Genomic DNA, 24636 nt, shown 5'->3' on the forward strand with positions numbered 1-24636 from the left:
TTTTTCTTATAAAACACAGTACCTCTTATTTAAATCAAACACTGAAGGGAAAAATTAGTCAAGGACCTATTACTAACCTAACTGCTGAGCTGTACTTCACTAAAAGATTTGCTGTGGAAATTGTCTTCCTGGCCACCAGGCTCTTGTCAGTACTTCCGTTGTCCACTCCTGCCACTTCGTATCCAGTTGTTATTTATAATACAGTGGTTAATCTCATCCTTAACAGTTCTCAAAGCTGTACGTCAGGGTTGGCAAACTCTGGCCCACAGACCCACCACCTGTTTTGGTATGGCCCCTGAGCTAAGCAGAATTTTTATGTTTTTAAATGATTGAAAACAAATCAAAAAAAGAATAGTAATTTGTGATGTGAGAAATACATGATTTTAGATTTCACATATAAGACAGATCACACCGTATTTGTCTTTTTCTGTCTGACATCATTTCACTTAGCATAATGCCCTCAGGGTTCATTCATGTTCTCACAATGGCAAGATTTCATTCTTTTTTATGGCTGAATAACATCCCGTTGTATATTTTATACACCACATGTGTGTGTATATATATGTAAAATGTGTGTATGTATACACATTCATTATACATTCACATTGTTGTGCAGCCACCATCCATCTCTAGAACTCTTTTCATCTTGCAGAAGTGAAACTCTGTACCCATTAAACAACTCCCCATTCCCATCTTCCTCCCAGCCCCTGGCAACCGTCATTCTACTTTGTCTCTAAGAATCTGACTACTCTATGTATCTGATATAAATGGAATCGTACAGTATTTTTCTTCTTGTGACTGCTCATTTCACTTCACTTAATGTCCTTAAGGTTAATCCATGTTGTAGCATGTGTCAGAATGTCCATTCTTTTAAAGGCTGAATAATATTCTGTTGTGTGTGTATCACATTTTCTTTATCCATTCATCCATCAGTGGACGCTTAGGTTGCTTCCATATCTTAGCTGTTGTAAATAATGCTGCAGTAAACATGGGAGTGTGTATGTCTTTTCAAATTAGTGTTTTCATTTTCTTCGGATAAATAATCAGAAGTGGAATTGGATCACATGGTAGTTTTATTTTTAATTTTGGGGGGGAACCTCCATGCTATTTTTCATAATGGCTGCACCATTTACATTCCCACCAACAGTGTACAGGGGTTCTCTTTTCTCCACATCCTCGCCAGCACTTGTTATTTCTAGTCATCTTGATAATAACCATTCTAAGATATGTGAGATGATACCACCTTGTGGTTTGGATTTGCATTTCCCTGATTATTAATGATGTAGAGCATCTTTTTATGTACCTGTTGGCCATCTCTATATCTTCTTTGGAAAAATGTTTATTCAGATCTGCCCATTTTTTAATCGTATTGTTTGAGGTTTTTTTTGCTATTGAGTTGTATGAGTTCTTTATATATTTTGAATATTAGCCACTTATCAGATATGTGATTTGCAAATATCTTCTCCCATTCAGTAGGTTGCCTTTTCGTTCTGTTGATGGCTTCCTTAGCTGTGCAGAAGCTTTTCTGTTTGCATCCTCCCACTTGTTTATTTTTGCTTTTGTTGCCTCTGCTTTTAGTGTCAAACTCAAATCATCACCAAGACCAATGTCAGGAAGCTTACCATCCATGTTTTCTTCTAGGAGCTTTATGAGTTCATTTGTTACATTCAAGTCTTTAATCAATTTTGAGTTAATTTTTGCTTGTGGTGTATGCTAGTGATCCAGTTTCATTCTTTCACATGTGGCTGTCCAATTTTCCCATCACCATTTATTTAAAAAACTCCTTTCCCAGTTGTACGTTCTTGGCTCCTTTGTCATAAGTTAATTGTCCATATGTGCATGGACTTATTTCTGAGACTCCCTATTCTGTTCCATTAATCTCTGTTTTTATGCCAGTACCATACTGTTTAATTATTAAAGCTTCATAATATGATTTGAAATCAAGGAGTGTGATACCTCCAGCTTTGTTCTCTCTCAAAATTGCTTTGGCTAATTGGGGTCTTTTATGGTTCCATACAAATTTTAGGACTGTTTTTTCTGTTTCTGTGGAAAAGGCCATTAAAATTTTGATAGAGATTGCATTGAATCTGTAGATTGCTTCAAGTAGTATGGGCATTTTAACAATATTCTCCCAATCCATGAGCATTGAATATCTTTCAGCTTATTTGTCTCTTCAGTTCCTTTCATTAATTTCTTGTTGTTTTCAATATACGCTTCTTTCACCACCTTGCTTAAATTCATTCCTAAGTATTTTATTCTCTTTGATGCAACTGTAAATGACATTGTTTTCTTGATTTCTCTTTTGGATAGTTCATTATTAGTGTATAAAAGTGCAACAGATTTTTGTGTATTAACTCTGTATCCTGCAACTTCACTGAATTTGTTTATTAGTTGACAAAGCCTAAAATATTTATTATCTGGCCCTTAAAGAAAAAAGTTGTGAACCCCTGACTCAAATGCCAGCTCTGCCTGAGTCTTTTGCCTTTTTAGCTGTCCCTCTAGGGAGCCACTGCTTCTAGTCCTACACTTTCCCACTGTCCTTGAGGGCTTGCCTATAGCCTGGCTTTAAAGTAAATATGTTGAATGTAACTAGGTCAGGTTTTCAGAGGTTCTTTGTTCACCTATTTAATTCTGGCCAGTCCTCTGGTGTGTAAGACCCGAAGCTCCTAAATCTTCTAAAGCATAAAATATTTGTAAAATCAAATCTCAGCCTTTAAACAAAAATGTAGTGAGTTAATAACTATCTGATTTCTTCAAATACACACTTATTTTAAATTCCTGAATTTACTTTTGGTGCCACCATTACCTTTTTGAAGTTGAATGTACATGGACTTCTGCTATATCATGATGTCTATATTCCGAAGACATCTCCAACTGCGAAATCACACACTAAAGATAACAGGAGAAAAATAGGGTCGGGCCAGTTCACTGCAAATCTAAACACTGAACCACAGGCATCATAAAAAATAATACTCCTAGTTAAAATTGTAGCAGAGTTGAAAAAGACACATTTAAAACCTAAAAAGTAAATACCAGATAACTACATAACTTTACCTTTAAAAAAGTCAAATCAGTATGATTGGGCAGGAGGGGAGGTTAGGATGATTTAAGACTGCTTCCACTTTGTGGGAGCAGGGTAAGATGCATGCACAGTGATGGAAGAGACCCCACGGGAGCACTTCCCAGACAGAGCCCGTGGCCAACCTGAGCCAGGAGGGAGAGCATTCATGATGTGCAGCCCTCTGTGACTTATTGCATGCAGTTGAGTGAGTCTCTTTTGCTGCTGTTAACTGATTCTACAAAATAATGTGCCGGGGGAAAAAATCGCATATGAACCAAAGCCACTAACATGCTCTGTTCACATACATTCCCTACTTTTTCCTCATGTAGGAGCTTATTAAAATTGAAGAAATATGCATTTTAGCAGAACCGACTGTGCTTCCTCCTTTAGACTTTCTCACCTCTTACCTTTCTCCAAATAATGTTACATAGTAAACAGCGGTATGGGCAAGAGAATCTGCATCCCAATAACTGGCAAAAAAAACAACCAGATATCAAGTGAGCATTAAAAATTTCAGGCCAGCATTTATGTCAAGACGGAGTGTATATACCACAGTATATACTAAATGCAAAAAGAATGAAGAATAAAAGGGCGACTGGAAGGTTATTAAGCACCTAATCCTTCCTGTGCCATTTAAAGCTCCTCACTTCCGACTCCCTATTAGAGAAATTCTCAGCTGTTGATTGAGTGGCATGTGCAGTTCAGACAGGCTCCATCATGTGCAGATGTACATCCAGCAAACTGGGCAATATTTTATATTCCACCAAAATTTGAGGTGTCGAGGTAAGCCTCAAAGACCAGGTTCTAGACATATGTGTATATGGTTGGGTATTTATAAATATATATCAACACATGTATAGGGCGTGACAATAAGAAGATGAAAAACCCTTAACAATATAACACTAGAGAAAGATAATAAACCCATTGGCGTTGAAGAATATTGAGCAGTCTCAGGAAGAAGAAGAAATACAGAAAGCTAGACGACAATAAGAAGATGAAAAACCCTTAATAATATAACACTAGAGAAAGATAATCAACCCATTGGCGTTGAAGAATATTGAGCAGTCTCAGGAGGAAGAAGAAATACAGAAAGCTAGACTTTGATAAATGTTGTTAGAAGAAAGATAAATGTAGCATTTTTTGCTCAGGGCATATAAAATGAGGTCATATTGGTCCTAATAGAGAAAATAGGGAACAGCTCAGCAGAAGCTGTGCTGAGCGACAGCAATCTCATGGAAGGTGAGATAAGGTGTAAGTAGCACCTTGTTATCAGCCAGAATCACATCACAGTGAGCACCGGCAACATTTTAGTATGCTGGCAGAAATCCTCAAAAGGGTGTCAGAGCAAAAATTTGATGCAAAGTAAAATAATGGGTTATTTCTAAATGTGCAGAATTAGCTTGTGGCTGGACTTTAGAGAGTCAGTAAAGTGTCAGGGTATGAGCGGGCGTCAGAGGCAAAATATGAAATGTTTAAACAAGGCATTGATGGAAAATGCGAAAGGGAAGAGTGACCTCAGCAGTGTTAGAAGAAATGCCATTCAAATGAGTAACTGCATAGATAAAATGCTGGTGTTAAAGTTTCCCCAAATTGGAATGTTGCAATGGGTGGATGTATTAATTAAATTTGGAAGTGCATTCAGATATGAATATTAGATTTTATACACACTAAGAACATTTCTCAGATAAATTAAACATTTTGTTTTTCTCTGTTTTAAGAGAGACAGGCAACTCAGGGCTGCTTTAGTGGCCTATCATCTGGAATCCAGTCTGTTTTTGTCTTTCTACTCTGCCATCTTAGTAATGTCACCTGTTCTCAAAGTTAGCTCTTGATCCAGTGTGGATGCTGAAGCTCCAGCCATTAGGTCCTCAGTCTGCTTAGGATGCAAGAGGGAAGGATAGAAGGGGTACATCTTTGGTGAGGCAGCCCTCTTTAAGAGTTCTCTTGAAAGTTGTACCCAGTCTTGACCTACCCCAATTGCCAAGGAAACTGGGAAATGTGACCTTTTATCTGGAACAATTGCTGCCCTAAATAAAAGTGGAGTTCTGTTCATAAGCAAGAAGAGTGTAACTACCAGCTATCTCTACCACAAAGGAGATATGTGCTAAACTAATCTTTGTATTAAATGAAAGGGTAGGGAGGATGCCCAGGAAATATGCCTGTGTGGGACATCTCAGGATAAGCAAAAGTTGGGGTAAAGATAAAAATAAAGAATAAAAAAATGTTATCACAGTAGCAGTACGTCAAAGACCACTTGGCCACATAAAAGATATATATGATATATTCTCTTTACTAAGTAAGTTGGCAGAGACACTAGCTTCCATAGAGTGATGGTGAAGAGCTTTGAACCAATCCTGATTCTGCCATGTCATTTACTAGATGACCCTATTAGACAGGTGTCTTGATCTCTCTAAGCCTCAGTTTGTACATCTGTAAGGTGGCAACAGGAATCCCTTCCTCCTAAGGTGGCCGTGAGGATTAACTGAAACTCTGCCTAAAAACTCACAGTACAGACAGAGCCCAGCACACGGGGCACCATGCCCACTAACGTGGCTGCCAGAAGCCCCGTTCAGCCGAGAACAAAGCAGCTGGCAAGCTCTTGTCACCTCATGCTGGAGGGCGAGGAAGGTGTCACACTCATCTTGACCCAGCCCTGCACAACTCTGAGGAGTTGTTTAGTGAAGGAGAATGAGAAGGGGCAGGAGTAGTACTGGGAGGAAGGAGCCCTCTCATAGCCACGGAGAGTTGAGTATTCATTGTGTGCCCAAGAGCTTCAAAGCCAGAAGAAAAAATATGTCTGTGAATGGAAGGCTATGCCTGCAAACCCCCAAGGGAAGATGACTGATTAGGTGATTGTTGAAGAATCAGGATACTTCCCATACATACAGTTAATTCTGTGATCACAGCAATCCCAGTGATGAGAAATTAGGAAACACCAAAATCGTTACCTTGACTACCTCATGGGGGTCAGAGCCTTGGATTTTAGAAGGATGCACAAAAGATGAATAAAAGAGAAGCAAAGAACTAAAATGTAAGTTTAGAGGAGCCTAAACCTCAAAAGTTGCCACCTCTTCCCCCCAAAAGTCAAGGACAGCAAAAAAAGTGAACATTTCTAAGTGCTTGAAAGCTTTTCTAAAAAGTATAGTGACTCATGTAGAGTTATCATGGAAAATATCTAGTAAAAGAACACTATAAGGAGCCCCCATGTGCCCCTCACCCAGCTTCACCAGTCATCAACTCATGGCCAGTCACGTTTCATCTTTACCCCCATCCCCAGATTATTTTGAAGCAAATCCAAGACATCTTATTTCATCCCTAAGTATTTTAGTGTGTACTTCCAAAATGTAAGGACTCAAAACAATTAACCACAACCTAAAAATAATTACTAAGTTCTTAACATTGAATACACAGTGTGCAGATAGATTAGTCTCATAATTTTTTTCATTTTATTCGGTTAGAATGCAGATAAGATTAGCACATTGTGATTGGGTATGTTCCTTAAGTCCCTTTTAATGGAAGTTCATTTGTTGAAGAAACCAGGTTATTTATCCTGTGGAGTTTCCCACAGTCTGAATTTAACCAATTGCATACCTGTGGTGTGATTTGCCATCTTTCTCTCCCTATTCTGTTTTCTGAAATTGGTAGATAAGATATTCCAGTTTGATCAAATTCAGGTTTGACTTTTTGCTAGGCTACTTCGGAGGTGTGCTTGGGGATTACCATCAGGAGGTACAGAAGTCTGGTTATCTTGCTTTTCTTGATCTTCTCAGCCATCAAGAACCATTGCCTAGGTCCATTAGTTCATCAGTGCTTGCAAATGGTGATATTCTAATTAAATGTCCTTATGAACTCAATTTAAATATATTAGATGTTTTTCAGTCTATCGAAGTTATTCCTTCTGATATTATATTGACTTTTAAATTTAGCTGATTTCAATTTTATAAATGCTAAGTTTGGGAACATCTGAAAACTCATCTAAGGAAAGAGACCTGGATAACATCTATACTCAGCTCTGCCTTTTCCAGATTTGCTCCTTTTTTAAGGAAAACCTTTCTCACTTTAATGTTTTTTAGTGGAGTTAAGCCTCAGCCCCTGTGCTATCTCCATATGCTTTACCAGCTGAACTTTCAAACCTACCAGCTAGATAGGTTCCCTGGTGATTAATTTTTTTCCTGGAGACCCAGAGGCCCGCAATGGTGCACATATGGTATCTAATGGTGAGTAACTGAGTTAATGGTGTGTGAAGGTAACCTGAATAAATATGAAATCAGAACTAATGTGGAATATGGCAAGCTGCTCCTGTAATAAATTTGGAATGTTTCTGTTTTGCCTAAGTGGATATTAGGTAAGTCTGTTGCAGAGAAGCTATAGAGCCCTGAGCTCAGAAATTCTGTCAGGGACACAGGACCTCCTCTTTTGAACCTTCTTAATGAGGACATTCACGTTTCCTTTTTCACATTCTGCAGAAATTTGGAAGATCGCATCATTCTTTTACATTTCCTCTTTCTACATTGAGAACTGCAAATGACCAAGACAGATGAGACACTGGTACGGTTTTATCAGCTTTTCCCAACACTTCCTTCTAGGAAAAATAGATGCCAGTAGAATTTGACTTGCCCACAGTATGTCAATGGGCAAGTGGTTATTTGCAAGCATCTGTTCAAGGATGGATTGCTACCTGGCCTTCAGTTTGATTTTGATTGTTACAGCCATGTCAATGAAAAAAATTTAAGCATGACCATCCCCTCCAATCTATGGATATTAATTTATTGATAAAAACGAACAGTACTATAATAATGTTACGTACATTCTAAAAACCTTGAAAACTACAAACAAACGTTTTCACATTTTTTCTTACATCCTACTGGATCTCCTTGTGCATCCCATGTTGGGGTGCACTTTATCAGTTAGGTTAGCCACTGTATAAGGTTCCAATGATGCAGTGGTACCCTCCAGACAAACCACACACCAAAAGCAAAATTCAACTTCAACCAATCTGTAAAATCAGGAAATACAGAAAGAAATTAGTTATTTTCAACATAAAAGTTCCTGTGGTTTTCAGAAGTAAATTTTTGTTTTGAATCACATGGCAGGGTGCCATACCCATTTCAAAGGTAGGACTTCTTGGAGAACTTGAATCTGACTCTATTTTTACTAATGTGTGCATGAAATAATGTGACTATTGACAAGGACACAGTTAAGTCACATGGTATGTATTCTAGTATATGAAAACTCAGTTGCCTGTTCTCCCCTCCACCCCGAAAAATGTCTATGATAGTGGTCACTGATTTTTGCTAAAATAGTCAATGCAGAGTTCCTTTTTTTAATTTTTATTTTATTTTGGTGTATAGTTGATTAACAATGTTGTGTTCGTTTCAGGTATATGGCAAAGTGACTTAGTTATACATACACATATATCTATTCTTTTCCAAATTCTTTTCCCATTTAGGTTATTACAGAATATTGAGCAGAGTTCCCTGTGCTATACAGTAGGTCCTTGTCGTCATAATATTTGGAGGCCAGGTCTCCCCTGAAGTGGGCCACTTCCCATCCCTCTACACGGTTTCTTTTGCTGGATAAACATCTCTTGTTCAGTATCGGTTATACCAGTTCTCAGATTTGTGCTGCTGTTTGTCCTGTTTCAAACCCAAGAGGTCTTTGCTTTTTGGACTCCTGACTGTTTCTTTCAGCAGATATCTACTGAGCAACTTCTGATGGTGTTGATCTAGACTGGTGCTCAGAGACATACATGACTAGGTCCTTGCCTTCCCTGGAAATTGGGAATCAAGTTGGGGACGTAGACACACCACACCCTCAAGCACTGTTTAAGGAGGTAGGAGACAGGATAGGGGAAAGGATGAGGGTCCATGGGCTTGAGGAGGCAGTAAGTGCTAGGAGGGTGGGGGAGGCAGGTGGTGCCACTAGTGATCTGCTTGAGGAAAGTGTCAAAAAGAGGGTACCATTTGAGTGCATCCAAGCCATGGGCTCGGGATACAAGAAAGGCTTGACAAGGTTGAGAAGTCCTAAGAAGAATCCCAACCCTGGCACAGCTCTTTCCTGTTTGAGTCACTTGTCCACATCATCTCATGTAATTATTTTGGACCTCTCTGGAAGGGAAGGTGGCTATCACCTGAACAATCCAGGTTCAAGTGGGTGAAACCACTTGCCCAAGAGCACACAGCCGGTAAATGGTGAGGCCCAGGCTGCAACCGGATCACTCAACCTTTTCCCTCTGTTTCCCAAGGGCAGGTTATGGTGAGCATTGGTTTGGGGGCAGAGTTTCAGAACTCGTGTGGTGCCTGGGAAATGTATGAGGGGTGGGGGAAGAGGTGTGGACTGAGTGGGAGAGAGGAAGGTATAGAAAGCGTGAAGGAGGGTTTCCAAGGTGATGGACAAGCTTGAGACCTCAGCTTTATATTCCCAGTGTATTTTAATTGTTTCTGTTTTCAAACTCTTGCTTCTAAAGTAGACACTTTCACTGTTTTTCTTTTCTAAATATATTTATTTGCTGCATTTTACACTCAAATGTATGTGATTAGGCTGATCACTTTTATTTTGCCAACTTCATGTTTTTAAAAAGGCAGGGATGAAGGGTAGAAATTTCGAGAGACATGTCATTTATCTCAAGGAGAGGGAAGGAGGGTATTTTTAGCTTCCCTGTTAAAATCAACCCTTCCCTTAAAGACCAATGGTTAGCTGTCCTTTGAAGGGAACGTTCTCTGCCGTGCCAAAATCAGAATCTCAATCTGTATGCTGTGGCTTCCTCAAAAAGCACAGAGAGAGATTATGCCTGGAATTGGGAAGGTTGTTCTTGGTTTGATTGGAGCGGGGCAAGCAAAGAGCCCGAGAGAGGAGAGTCTTGTGTTTTAAATGGCTTGGTTTATCACATGTCAGGTCCCAGCCTTTACAGCAAAGATGTGTTGACACTTGCTATTCAGAGGGGAGAGATCATGCTCATTATTACCAACTGACACATCCATCATCATGAAGTCCTGGGTATTAATGCATATGCTGCTGGGCTGAGTGCCTCGGAGAGGAAATTTAACAAGCACAGCCCTTATGCAGCAGAGCTTAAGCCTGGAAATTCGAAACAGCGGTGGAAGCAAACCTGTGAGGGCCCACCTGAAGATGGGATCCCCTTGGCCAGGGGCCCGGCACTGAGGACAAAAGACCCGTTGGTGAGTGAAGGCTCGTCCTGTTCCACAGGGAGGCCTTGCGGCCTCCAAGGTCATCAGTGCACCCTGTCTCTGCCGGGACAAAGCACTGGGTGTCCTTTCAGAGGCCTGGAGAGAGTGGGGTGCGTGATTGTGTGCGTGTGGGTGTCGGATAATGTGGGAATTATGACCCCGTCACGTAATAATAAAAAAAAGTCCCATTTGTTTCTGCGGATGGTCCTGTGAGATAATAGGGCAGCTTTGCTCTTCCCTTATTTTACAGATAAGAAAACTGAAGCTTGGGAACTGACCCAAATGTTCCACGACAAGGTAGTTACAGAGCTGGATAAAAATCCAGCTGCTTCATTCGCGACCCCAAGCTACCTACTAAATTTTACACAAATGTGGGTGGGTCCCCAAAAGGGGCCAAATCACTTCAGATCAGTGTGGGGGCTGAGCTTCCCGTGGGAAGGCTGTTCCCAGGCAGACACCGGTTCCCTCCTCTCCTTACTCTGAATAATGAAGCGGGGCTGGGGACAGGTGGCCCAAGCCTGCCATCCTTTCTGGGAGACGGTGTTTATGCTGAGTGCCAGCTGCTGGTAAGAGCTCCCAAGCATAAGGATCTTCAAAAAAGCTCTCGGTCTTTTTGAAGCAGTGCTGCTCACCTGAAATATAACTGGTGCAGCAATGAGAGAGCTTCCTGGCACATTAAATTGTGTCTTATTTGGAGATGTCTCCCCTCTATGCAGACTTTGCAGTCAAGATCTGGGACAGCACCAATGGGCACATTTATGACCTGCCTCGTCTGTTTGGCTGTCCTCATATTCCCAAACAGGTGCTTTTGATTATTCATTAAGGCTCCAAAAAGAGTACCTCCAGATACTACCATAGAATCAAATTGTTTTATTAATTCTCCAATATTCAGTGAAACACTAAAGGAAACTTTTTTTCAGTCGCAGACTGTGTGTTGCTGTTTCTCCACAACACAGTGGCCTGGTCTTATGGTTTTTGTAATTCAGAATTAAATTAACGGAGACAATCTTGCAGCTTCCCCCACCTGACCCCCCACCTTTGCAAGGTCCAAGGAGAAGCATGTGCCTATTCAGTGTAGCATAAAGCATGTCCTGGTGTGTTTGATTCAGCAAACTCAAGCTCCCCTTTTCATTCTGAGCTGGGAAAGGCCAGCAGGAGAGTGAGGGCTGTGGGAAACCCTCCCTCTTTAGAACAAAGGTTGGAGGTGTTGTGCACTGTCCTGTAGATCTGGCTCATAAGCAGTTTCCCTTCCCAGTTTCCCAACAAATAGGGCTATCTCTGTTTATCCCGCCTCCCAGGTTTCTGCATGGTCACTGCATTGAAATGTGCCCTTCAGGGCTGCCAAATGTGCTTTTGGAGGCAGGTGTTGTATTTTTTTTTTTTTTTTTTTTTGCCCTGGCTGTAAGGAAATTACAAGTGGAAAAGTTAGAAGTCACAGGAAAGCGATTCCCTTTCATCCTGTGTGCATCCAGGTTAGGTGTGTATTCTGCCAGTCACCTCGTGTGTGCTTATTTGTATATCTTGCTTCATGGGAAAGAAACCTTTTGAAATTAATAAAAATTTCTGGATAAACTATGAGTAAAGATAGATGGACAGATATGGCTACACTGTCCTTAGGTAACATGGCTGTATGAAAAGCACTGCTTTTGGTGGAGTCACTAACAGATCCACAGCAGCTGACAGTTGAAAACAGAAATTGTCATTATTCATTACTTAGAAAGACCAATAGAGAGAGATGTTTTTCCCCTTCTTATACAAAAACACATTAAGTGATTAAAAAGCGTTAATTACTTTTTGGTTTTCATGTGGTCATGTTTTTGTTCCTTATTGACATGATTATGTAGATTTTATATGCAGAGTTCAGAAAAGAAAATATTCACAGTCTGTTTCTTTTCTGTTGTTATTATTTATTTCGCTTCATGGTTATTGCTGAAAATAACCTTTGATCCAAAGGAGGGAGTGTTAACAAATGATCCCCTGCAGGTGTCAGGTGGCCCAGGTACACCTCAGGTTTTCAGCTGGAGACCAGCCTCGGTCTGATTCTTTGAGGAGGGGGAGGTAGAGAGTGAGTTAATGGAGACATGACCCCAGTGTGAGACAAGGGATCTGTCTTTTGGAGCCCCTGACAGTTAGTCACTGCCCTCTTCGCTGGAGGGCTGCTCTCTGGAGAGGGGTCATATGTGAGATGGGAAGGTGAGCTGGTGGGAAAGGAGCCCTGGGTAGCTGTCAGCAGCCACTACACCCCCTTTCCTTTGCAGAGGAATGGGTGTTGCCCTTGGGAAAGCAGAGAAAAAGGTGCTTTAAGTCATAAATTTAAAATCTTGCAACTTTAGGGCTCAAAGGACCTTCAAATCATCAGGTCTCTCATTTTACAACTGAGGAATTTGAAGTTGCAGAAGATAAAGTAGGTTGTTTAGGCTTCTCCAGGTCGTTCCAGAAGAGCTAAAGCTTATACGCAGGTGTCTTGCCTCCCAAACACTTCCCCCTGAATACCCTTGCACAGCCTCACCCAAGACTTTTCATTGGATAAGTTGAAAAATTCACAAGGGAGAAGTCTAGGTGGCAGGGAGGAAGTTCATGTGTGATATTTGCAGTTGACAGCTGCCGCAGGGTGAAAGTGTGGTTGATGAGGAAGCTTTCCATCCCTGGACTTTTGCAAAGTGAGAGAACACTGAGGGAAAATGTTTGACCACCCCCTTTTCCTCTTGACTCTCTGACCCACCACCCACCTCTTCCCTCTGTGTGCACTTTCCCTGCTCAGAAGCATTGCCCGGTGCCTCTTGCCTTTCTCTGTTCCTGCCGTCTGATAAAGGGAGTGAAGAAGGCGGTCTTGAGTTCCCTGGCCATAGCCTTGCCACCAATGTGCTTGGTGCAATGACAGTGTGACCCTTCCTCACCTCTCCGTGTCCCCACCTGTAACACGAGGCTCTCCACCACACACTTCTCGCAGGCATCAGTTTCCACAGTTCAGCCATCCACAGCAAATCGTGACTTTTATTATCTCCATACCCCACCTGGACTATTAATTAGGGTATGTTTTAAATGGACTCACTTTTAAAATAATTACTTTAGCCTTGTCCTAAGCGATTATAATCTATGAAATCACATGGATATGTTACTTAGGTTTTTCTAAATAGATTTACATATAAATAGATTTACAACTGTTAAAATTAAATATTTTTATCCATATTTCCCCTAAAATCACCTTGTATATGTAACCACTGAGTTGAAAGCATGGGACCCTGTAAAATACAAGCAAGAAAACCTCTTCTCCCTTGAACTGTAGAGTCTCTTCTGCCCCTTGGATCCAATTTTGGCAAGTCCTTGTAACTCTCAAATGATAAAAAAACCTTTCTGTTACTTTTAGTCCCAAGAACAATCCAAGTGCAGTAGTGGAAGCATCCACTTTAGTTTAATACTTGAAACTGAACATCATTTCAAGTTACGCTCCTTCCCTCCCGCCTCTCAATGCAGCTTCTCCTGGGAAACCTGAAGGTGGGGAGGTGGCACGTGTGATATCTTTGCTTCCGCAGCTTGTCGGTCACCTTCTCACCCTTTCCACTGTCTTCCTACCTCCCAACCCAGCTGCTGATGGTTCTCCCAACCGAGGTGGGGGGAGGGCAGGTAAACTCTTACTGGCACTGTCCAGTGTTAGTGCCACCTGGTCCCAGCAGGTGTCTGATGCTGGACTCCCTGGCAGGACTATTGTGGGTCCCTGGATACCCCCCACCCCCCGCCCCACAAGAGATCACTCATCTACAGTCACGTGTACCCTTATCACAGGCGATGCGGCTTCAGACTGGTCACATGACTCCCTCTCGGCCCCAGTTTCTGGTAGCCCATACTCCCCTGGCCCCTTGCACAGAGCCTTTCCAAGTTAGGACCGAGTTGGGCACCCTTCTGTGGGGTCCACACCTGCACCAAGAGAAACCAGCATCCATTCCCTCGAGAAAAACTCTGAGCGCTCTGGCTGATGCTGAAGCAGGGCCTGCTCACGACTCCTCCTGAATTCAGGGCGTTCTCCCGACCCCAGTCTCTGCCCGCAAGGCAGTGCAAGGCTTGGGTCTGGCACTGATCCGTGTGCCGGAGAAATTCCCAGGGGTGCACGGGGAGCTCTGCAAGTGGTCCCCTAATGGCCCTTCTCACCTGGTTAAGTAGCAGAGGGAAACAACCCACAGCTCCCCCAGGAGGGCCTCCATCCTTCCTCCTCAGGGTGTGGGGACATGGGCTGGCTGCTCACTTTGGGGGGCACGTGGTACCATGTTTGATTTCTGGCCTTTGGGGCCTTGGTGTAATTGGCAAAGCAAGCCCATATTCACACAGAGCCACCCTCCACGGGTGTCCTGCTGCTCTGCTGACGACGCTCCAGAAGCCTTTCCTGGAGACACACAGGGCTGCCCTGTACAGGGGCCAGGTCTCCTTTGCCATCAGACAGCATCTGATTGCCAGGCATGGATCAAAGCCCATCAGAATATCATCTCCTCCACTTTGTCAGGAGTGGATGAGTCTGTCCGGTCAAGTCCATTCCATCCACAAGGCACTGACTCTGTGGAGGTTCTATAGAAAATGTAGCTTCCAATGTGCCAGGCAGCCTCTTGGTTTTCTAACCTTCCCACGTGACAGCTCTCTGTCGTGGAACAGTCTGTTTCTGTGATTCCGGTCCAGAAAGACTGATTAGTGGAGCTCCTGAAGGAGCCTGGTGACACATTTAGGCCGCAGCAGTCTGTTTTCAAGCTTTCGGCCTGTTTTCTGAGCACAATCGTATAGCTGGGGGGCTTTGTGGCCTTCGGGCTGGAGCAGAGTGAGGGGTAACATTATCTCTAAGTGACTGCATCCGCATTGGTGGGGAGAGAAGCCAGCTTTGCAATTTGAAGACCTCCTGCCTGTCTCAAAGCAGAAAGGAGGTCGTGTCAAAGGGCTTCTTGTTTTTGCAGACTGGCTGGAGAGTCCCCAGGGTCCTTTAAAAGGCATTTGTTTAAGTAGCAGAAAGCTCCAGTGCTAAGGCAGAGAAATCCCGGAAACCTGGAAGTGCTGGGAATGGGGAAGTGTACTACCTGCCACTGGCTCCGAGGAAAGAGGGAAGGATCCGGGGCAGGCGTCGGGCTCTAGCCATCCCAGACTCGGCGCTGGTTCATCCCATTCAGCGGCTGGGGCAGTACCAGCATGTGGTGTTTTAAACTGAGAGTCCGTATTTAAACAGCTTTTACACACGCTTCATTGTTCCCATTTCTAGCCCAGCACATACAGTCAGCATCTAATAGAACTGGAAAATGATATTATCCCCTGTTTGTAGATCCATCAGCTTGCCAAAACAGGGCTGAGGGCTCTTTCCACATCACTCATGTATTTAGCCTCAGAAATCTCCCAGTTTCTTTCTTTAGGCCAGAGACCAAAATCTTCACCTGACCAGACAGTGGAGAATAATAAGTCAAGGGCTCTTGAAGATTCTTCCCTTTCACTCAATCCTGTCTGTTCTTTGTCCTCTGTGCCAAACTCAAAGGTAGGTCGGTTCTAGAACCACTCATGTCATACTTGAGGGCAGCCTTACATACAGCTAACTCTTCACCCACTGCTCTAGATGAGATGTAATTTATACCAGATGAGGTCCAGTCAAGAATAAGTATGGACTGCTATCTTAAAATAGATAACCAACAAGGACCTACTGTGTAACACAGGGAACTCTGCTCAGTATTCTGTAATAACCTGAATGGGAAAAGAATTTGAAAAAGAATAGATACATGTATATGTATAACTGAATCACTTTGCTGTACACCTGAAACCAATACAACATTGTAAATCAACAGTAGTCCAACATAAAATAAAAATTAGGGACTTCCCTGGTGGCCCAGCGGTTAAGACGCCACACTTCCACTGCAGGGGGCGCGGGTTCCATTCCTGGCTGGGGAACTAAGATCCCACATGCCACGCAGCACGGCCAAAAAAATAAATAAATTTTAAAAAAAGAAAAAAAAAAGAGTAAGCGTGGAGCCCAGTAGAGCAAGAGGAAGCAGAGTCCCTTCTCTCTGTGGCCTGTGGGTGCATAGCTGGACTAGAGACGAGAGAGCAAGGTTCCTCTTGTTACTCCTCCTGTAGTTGCTGAGCACCGCTTTGTCTCCTGGAGAGGTAAGGATCTGGGGAGGAGGAGTCAGAGGTGGGTAGGCTTTAAGAATGTTACCTTTCTGGGGTCTTCCAGAACCCTAGGAGCCCTGAGTGGGACAGAGCAAGGACCCCCCCCCCAACACACACCTTAACCTTGGGAGGTGACTTGAAATAAAGGAGCCAAAGACTGCAAAGATTTGAGATGATTCTGTAATGTAAATTGTTTCTGATTCACTGCTGAAATTCAGAGATTTGCATTTTAGAACTTGACTTCTAATCTTGGAATAAAAGAATTTTTCATTTTTGTTGAATTTTCGACTTCAGGAGCCGGCAGGTAAGGTAGTTTCTTTTCGTCTCTCTCTCACTCCCTCCTTTTCTTTGACCTCATGATTCCTAAGAGAGAACCTTATGCTTGGTAGCTATGTTAAAAGGAAGATGAATCAGCCATGAGATATATCTTTTAAGTTTGCGACTCTGTTTTTATTTTATTTTGATTCAGATACATCCTTAAGTAGTCACAGACCTTAAGCTCATTTGCTTGGGAGCAGGTTTTGAGGTAGAAGAGCTTGGCTCCTGAAACAGGGTGGGAAGGTGGGTGGGAGGAGCCAGGCCAGGCCTGAGGCATCACTTCCCACAAATGGCTTGTGGATCGTGCGCCATCTTTGTCATCCTCATGCAGCCAGTGTGGGTTTACTGAGCACCTGCTCTGTCCTCTACAGACATGGAACCTACAGGGTCCTGCCCTTCGGAAGTTCATAGTCCCACTGGGTGGACATGTACAGGGACGGCACAGCCAAAAGGGGCCAAGCAGGAAGGTACCAAGGGCAAAGAGGGAATAGCAGCTGACTTCACCTGGGCGAGCCCAGGAACACCGACTCGTACAGGACGAGGCGGACGGAGTCCATTCAGGAGAGAGAAGGAGGGAGAAAGAAGGGTGTCTTGGGGGAAGGCAGTGGCAGGCTAGGCATACGCAAGAGAGCAGGAGAGGTTTAGGAATGCTGAATAAGGGTAAGTGGGCCTTAAGCAAAGGAGGAGAGGGCATGGCCAGAGGTGAAGCTGGAGAGCCTGAAGAAGCCCGGGCTGTGAAGATCCTTGTGTGTGCATAGCTGAGGAGGTGGTCTCTCATTGCCACGAGGAACCTTTGACAACTTTTATAGAGGGGACCTTAAATCTTCAGTTTTGGAAACTGTGGCACTGGGGAGGGTGGATTCAAGGACTGAGATCCTAGAAACAGTGTCTTAGTCCAGAGCTTCTAGAAAGGGGGCCTAAGACAAAGATTGAAGTATTACTACTTGTCGGGGAAGGAGGTGCAAGCCCGGGGCCATAAAGATGACGGGAAAGGGCAGCGAGGTCAGGAGAAGTACCAGAGGGATCCAGTCCGTGCCGGCTCCTGCTTCACCAGGAGCCACGCAGACACAGCAAGCTGGGCACTCTGGACCCCCAGAAGGTTTGCAAGGAGGGACTGACTCTACCTTGACATAGTCTGTAAAAGAGAGAAAGGAGGCTCCTTCCTATATCCTGCTTCTCTTTGGTCCTGGCTCATGTCACAGGGAACTGGCATCCCATACGTCTGGGATGCTGTTTGGGGATGGAGGTCCCCCCCCAACCCATGCCTCACCCCTGGTGTAGCTTCTTCCCATCTGACAGCAGAGAGCAGACTGGCTTGTGTGAGCACAAGCTGGGGAAAAGAAAGAAGAGTAGGGGGATCTGAGAAGGCTCATAAGGGGTGTCACCATTCAGATGAGGCGCTCCACTCAGAGACGACGATCGCAGTCCAGGCAGGAGGGGATGGATGCTATAGTGAACAGAGGAGGCCGGTGTAGAAGACGTACAAGGTCTTCATTTTGCAGAGTCGACAAGCCCAGCCCCAGCCTTTCAAGGAGGTACATCACAGTAGCGATCAGTAAAGGGCTTCCGTGGCCAGTGTGGGGTGAGGCATCCTCTATGGCCTGTGCTTTCCTAAGGGAAATGTGTGGTTCATCATTGTATATTCACTCATAAAGCCGTGGAATAAACCCATTCCTATATTTGTCAGAGAAGAAGGGGAAGCTACTGCTTTAAAAATGGTTAAGGACTTCCTAGGTGGCGCAGTGGGTAAGAATCCACCTGCCAATGCAGGGGACATGGGTTCGATCCCTGCCCCAGGAAGATACCACATGCCGCAGAGCAACTAAGCCCATGTGCCACAACTATTGAGCCTGCACTCTAGAGCCCGTGAGCCACAACTGTTGAGCCCATGTGCCGCAACTACTGAAGCCCACACGCCTAAAGCCCGTGCTCTACAACAGGAGAAGCCATGGCAGTGAGAAGCCTGAGCACCACAATGAAGAGTAGCCCCTGCTCGCCACAACTAGAGAAAGCCTGTGTGCAGCAACGAAGACCCAACACAGCCAATAAAATAAATAAATAAATAAATTTTTTTAAAAAAAGGTTAAAAATCCATGGTGGTCAAAATAAAGAAACTGATCACAAATGTACTACATCAGGATTCTTTCTGCTGAAGTGGCAGAAGCCCAGCTTTCCTAGCTTATGAGTGGGGGAGGCTCTCAGAACTCAGGGAAGGGCAGGCGTGCACTGGGCAGAGATGTAACTAGAACTATGGACCAAGACCCTGCCGGGACACGCACCGTCTCACACTGGGCCTCCTCTGTGCGAGGACTTTCTTTTTGTCTGTCTGGAGCCTGACCCTCTTGCGACAGGACCAATGGTGGCCTTAGCTGCCTGACTTCCAGCTTGCTGCTTTGACTCTGGAGAGGACTCTTCACACCCACACTCAGCCCTTCCTGGGGAGCACACGTGCTGGCCCAGCCAACTCTGTGCAGGGTGGCAGAATTATTATTTTTCAAATGGGAGGCCACAAGGTGCCATGTGGATGAGGAGAAATAGGATCCAGGAGAAGGAATGTGTGTATCTGCTGTGGGGAACCAAGAGTGTTGATGGAGAGAAACGTGTATAACATTCACTGCAACCCAAAGCTCAGAATACTGCCATTCGCCAAAGAACCTTCCTGTACCCCTAATTCACCAGCTGGAAAAGAAAAGGGCTCTGGATTTTGCCTCTGCCTTCTGCCTTCAGCCTCTCCCCCTGCTGAGGGCTCACAGGAGTATTGCTTTAGATTGAATTGTTTTCCCAAAGCTCTCTATTCAAGCTCTGAATATCTTACTACCAGTTCTGCAAACAGACCTGCCTCCAGCTACAATCACAAGCCGGTGAAGACACTGAAAGCCCTGTTCCTTGGCTCCTACATGTTCTCTCCTTTTCCTTAGCATCTTCCCTTCCCCCGCCTCCTAATGAGTTTAGGTAGATTGAAATGAGTTTAGGTAGATTGAAATTTTAATCAGTTTGATTGGTTGTATTTAATGGGAATTTAAATAGAACTGGAGACAGAGCTTTAAGGGGCTGCAAGCTGCTAGCTGGGATCTTTTGCAGGCACGTTTCACCCCCAAGGTAGGGGTGGTGGCGTGCTGCAGTGTGGTGACTTCTGCAGTATGCAAGCTCCTTCTGACTGTGGCTCAACGAATTTGTAGGTGACAGAGTGTGTGGAGGAGAGAATTGTCTCTGACCTTGGTCTCTTAAGTCAGAGAAGGAAAGCATTCTAGGGAGTGATATTGATCCAGTTCTTAGAGCAACAGGACCCCAGTTCTGGGGTGTCACCTTGACCCGGAGCCTGGATAGTCAAAATTAGGAGGGGGGGGGGTCTGCTGGAAAACATTCTGTCCCCTGCATACACACCCCTCCCCACTGTGGGCCTTGCTGTGGGTGGGGGAAGGCAGGCCAGGACCATGATTCATTTACAGAAGTGCAGGGCCTTTCTTTTTTTAAAATTTTTGTATTATTTGGGGTATAGTTGATTTATAGTGTGGTGTTAGTTTCAGGTGTTCAGCAAAAGTGATTCAGCTATACGTATACATGAGTCTATCTAATTCTGTTCCCATACAAGTTATTACAGAATATTGAGTAGAGTTCCCTGTGCTATACAGTAGGTCCTTCCTTGTTGGTTGTCTATTTTATTTATAGTAGTGTGTATCTGTTAATCCCAAACTCCTAATTTACCCTTATTTCTTCAACACAAAAGATAGCATTTTCCACTGAAGAGAGACGGAGATCCAATGACCCCCTATATGGCAAAACCTGGGCCCTGCAGAGAGACGGCAGTGGTGCACGCTTTGGTGTCATACCGACCGGTTTCTCTTTTTTCTTGATTGCATGTATTTTAATTTTTCTATTTTAATTGTGAAATATATCAAATATACCCACCACTCAGATGTATAAATGTTGATATTGTACAATAGTTTTCCTTAACAGAAAAACGATACAGTACAAATATGAAAGCTCCGTTCACCTCCCCAAACCCTCCCTTCCCTCCTCAGTAACCGATAGCCGGAAGCTGTATCCGTCATCCCCATGCATGTTTTTGTAGTTAACTACAAGTGTCCATATGTAGAAATACTGTTGAGAGACATAACATTGAACAACACTGCATGGTTAAAAAAAGGGCAAAAGGGCATCGAGCCATACAGATTCTCTTGTAGTCGGCCCCAGCACTGCCACCCGCTTGTAGAAACCATGGACAAGTTGCATCACCTCTTTGAGCCGCAGGCAGATTGTTGAGATGCTGGTCGCTCATCCCGGTTCAGTCCAGGCGAGCAAGGATCAAAGCCTGGAGGGGAGGAGGCAACTTGGTATTGTGGAGGCAGAATCGGCAGGGCTCTGTGACTGATTTGATGTGTGGGATGAGCAGTGTGATGCTGGTACCTGGCTAGGAGACGAATGCCAGTCACTGAGATCAGGAGCCTGGGGGGAGTGCTCGTTTGGGCAGGTAAGGTCATGGATTCCCCTCTTGACCCGTGGCGTTGGAAGTGTCTGCGGCACGCCCGGTGGGGAGGTTCAGGAGGCAGTTGGATTTTTGGAAATTCAGGCAGTGGTTGGGAGCTGGAGATGCCTCTTTGGGTTCGCTTAGTATCCGGTGAGCGTTCGCTTTGAGAGGGAGGGGCAGCTCAGCACGCGTGGCTCCCAGGGCACCTTTACCTGGAAGCCACGGCGCGGCTCGCCCTGGCCGGGTTTCTTCAGATCTCTGACAGGTGGCAGCAAGAGACGTGGGGTGGGATCATTTCATTGTCATGTCAGCTTGAAAGGTTAGGGTTACGTCTGAAGCATTTTCCCCCCTCTGATAACCTCTTGTGCTTTTTCCTCCTTCGTGAAATTACAGAAATCCTCTCTGAAGGGCATTTCTGCTTTCAGACTGTCCGATGCCTTTATGTTAATAAGTTCATAGACTTCATCAGCCTTGGCATATTTTTCTTTCTCTTTGCCTGAACTTGCCTTCTTGTTAAACTTCAAGGAGCCCCAGGCCTTTCTGGGATGGATGGCCCGCCATGTATCTTCCCAGGCGTTTGGTCTGGGAATCCTAACGTCAAGTCTGTCTGCGGTGAGCGGTCTTCTCCAGGTCAGGACCGGGGTCATCGTTCACTGCTCTCCTTTGTCACTCACTGTGGACGTGGCTCAGGGGCTGTTGGTCCATCCTCACTAGGTAGCAGCTGGCTTTTCTCAGGGAAGTGCCTCTTTTTGTTTTATTAAAGAGAAGATGCCGGCCCGCCCCCCACCCCGGTCCTTATCCCTGCCAAAAGCCCAGCATGACATCCTGGCAGGCCTCCCTTTGGGTGGTAGGAATCCACCCAGAGTAGCCCAAATAAAAGTGTTGGGCAGGATGGGGGGAAGTTTGGGCAGCTGCCATTCTCATAAGGATCCAGAAAGCCCTGGGGAATCGAGGATGGGGAAGAGCTGGGGTGGGACCCAGAAGCACCTCTGGGCCCTACTTTTCTCTCTTCTGTCTCTCTGCTTTTTCTCACTCTCTCCTCTCTTCCTCTCCCTTCCTCCCCTTCCCTTTACTTTCCCTTCTAACTCTCCCCTCCCCCTCCCTCCCCCATCAGCCTGTCTCCCCTCCCCCATCTCTCTCCCTGCTCCTTCTCTCTTCCTCCTCCTCTTCTCTCTCTCGCCTTCCCCCCTCCCTCCCCACCCCTGCCCTCTCTGTCACTCTTAGAGGGGAATGTCTAGGTCTTAGTCACTCTAGGTCCCTCTTATTACCAACTGTTCGTCTTTGTGTCTCTCTCCTCCTCTCAGCTCTTACCTGATTCTCTTCCCACCCCACCCCCCCAGGACTAGCAGCTGACACTCTCAGAACTTGTACCTGGTGTGTAACTGCCTGGATCCAACAGCGCAGGACCTTTTTGCTCCAAAGCCCTAGCCCTAGCCATCTGGCAGTCATCCTCTGTGAGAGGGATTCTGAGTTCTCGAGAGAGGGTCTGACTGGCTCAGCTCGTTTTCCTGAGCCGGGCCACACTCTCCCAGGCTGCCGGGCCGCCTGGGGATGGGTCCCCCTCGGGGTCAGACGCACCCTGGGCCCATCAGCCGTGGCAGGGGGCGGGCAGAGTTACAGAAGCCCCTGCCTACCCACCAGGGGCTGGGGGGTGGGAGTAGAGCCCCTGAGAAGGGGGTTTGTGGGCTGGGGAGTAATCAGGTCCATCTAGCACAAAAACTATGTCACAGACCCCTTCCAGTTCACTCACACCAGGAAGGCAATCCTAAATGCGGCTCATGCTGTGAATGGGAGCCATGGTTTATAAACCGTTCCTGGTTACCTCCGCACACATGGAAGGGTTCACATCACTGAAGTAATGAATTTATCATCTTCCCGCCATGCCGACCATGCCATGAAATTAGACTTTGAGCCGGAGTGTTCATTTTATTCATACAGTAGGTGCAGGGATGGACTTGGTTGATTCCAAACACAATCATTCGGTACATAAAGTGGAGACTGTTTGCGGCACTGTCTCTCCAGTCATGACGACTTTTGATCCACGATTTGAAACGTGTGTTCCCCCGAAGTCGAGTGCTTTGTGATGTTGTCCCCTGGGAGGTGGAGGGTGGGGGGGCGGGGGGAGGCTCAGGAGGTCCCGCCTGCCCCCAGGGGTGCCGCTGCCCCGCCTCTCCCCGTCCCCATCCTGTCCTCTCTGGCTGCTCACCCCACTCTCCCCATGTCCCTTGTGGTCTGAAGTCACAAAACTGGCCATTGTTACACCCGCCCGGAGTGTGTGAAAACAGGCTTCAGATGGGAAAAACCCTGTCCCACTTGTATACGACTGGAAGACATTACAGAACTTGAATTGTTCAAATGTCAAAAAAAAAAAAAATCCAAAACAAAAAAGAACACCCACAGAATCCAATTTGTGTGACTTAGTCACACGGAAACATGAAGAGGAAAGGAAAGGGAGCTTGCTTCCTCCTTGCAGGTGATTTTGATTTAGAAAATGTGCCCCAGAATTCAGTGCCTGCGCATACAGAGGAGAGGTTTTGTTTTGCTTCTAAGAAAAGTAAAACGACCCTTGAATGTTTCAGAGCTTATCAACGTCCGCATTTACCCTTTTTTCCACTTTGTCTACCTGGATATCCTCATTATCTCTCCATCTGCTGAGTCAGTCAGTGTATACTGTGGGAAACTCTCATCTCCCCGTGATCCGAATTAGATGGGTTCCGGTTCTGACAACATGAGTTAATCATCACTGGAAATATTGGCAAGAGCCGGGGATGTCTGTGTTCCTCAGGGACGGCTTAGCGTCTCCAGATAAATATTCCAGTCCAACTGACTGCCTCCGCTGAGCTCTCCTGCCCCAAACTTCCTCCCCCATAAGGAGGACAAGCCAAAAGTAAAGTGTTGAGTCCCTGGTCATTCACAAGGTAAGGACAGTACTTCAAAACAGTTGGCCTTGAGCAGTCATTGGTATTCAGTAATATGTTGCTATATGATATGTTTCTTCTTGCAAAATTGTATAGCATCCACGTGACTGTTTTTGCCCTCAAAATCCAGTCAGATTTCTTTTGAAAGAAGTTTTAGGAGTTGGATTGCCAAATTCTTGCAATCTCCATATTAAGAACTCCTGTCACTGTGGCCTCCAGCTGTGAGGCAGGTTTTGACAAGACTGAAAAGAGAAATACCATCTCCTTGTGTCCTCTCTTTAGAATAAGAAGCTCTACTTGGACATCATTCACACGTACATGGAAGTACACGCGACTGTTTACGGCTCCAGCACGAAGAACATTCCCAGTTACGTGAAAAACCACGGGATCCTCAGTGGACGGGACTTGCAGTTTCTTCTCCGAGAAACCAAGGTAAGTTTCTCGTAGTTTTGTAAAAATGCATCAGTCTTGTGAGGAGGTTTGTTTCCGTTGGTGTTGAAAATGGGATCAGAGTCTTCTGTGCTTTCTTTTCAGCAGTGCCGTTGATCTTCAGGT

At 45.0% G+C, this 24636-nt stretch overlaps 1 protein-coding gene across 9 annotated transcripts in view; it reads left to right on the plus strand.

The window, feature by feature from the left end:
• MGAT5 (alpha-1,6-mannosylglycoprotein 6-beta-N-acetylglucosaminyltransferase) overlaps positions 1-24636 on the plus strand; it is a 355963-nt gene that overhangs the window by 274636 nt on the left and 56691 nt on the right. For all 9 annotated transcript variants that reach the window (XM_057745771.1, XM_057745767.1, XM_057745768.1 and 6 more), the window contains one exon: positions 24364-24513. In XM_057745771.1, coding sequence (XP_057601754.1) covers positions 24364-24513 — 150 coding nt within the window. The remainder of the gene's footprint in view (positions 1-24363; positions 24514-24636) is intronic.

The sequence above is a fragment of the Hippopotamus amphibius genome, chromosome 8, assembly GCF_030028045.1.
Source record: "Hippopotamus amphibius kiboko isolate mHipAmp2 chromosome 8, mHipAmp2.hap2, whole genome shotgun sequence".
NCBI classification, from domain to species: Eukaryota; Metazoa; Chordata; class Mammalia; order Artiodactyla; family Hippopotamidae; genus Hippopotamus; species Hippopotamus amphibius.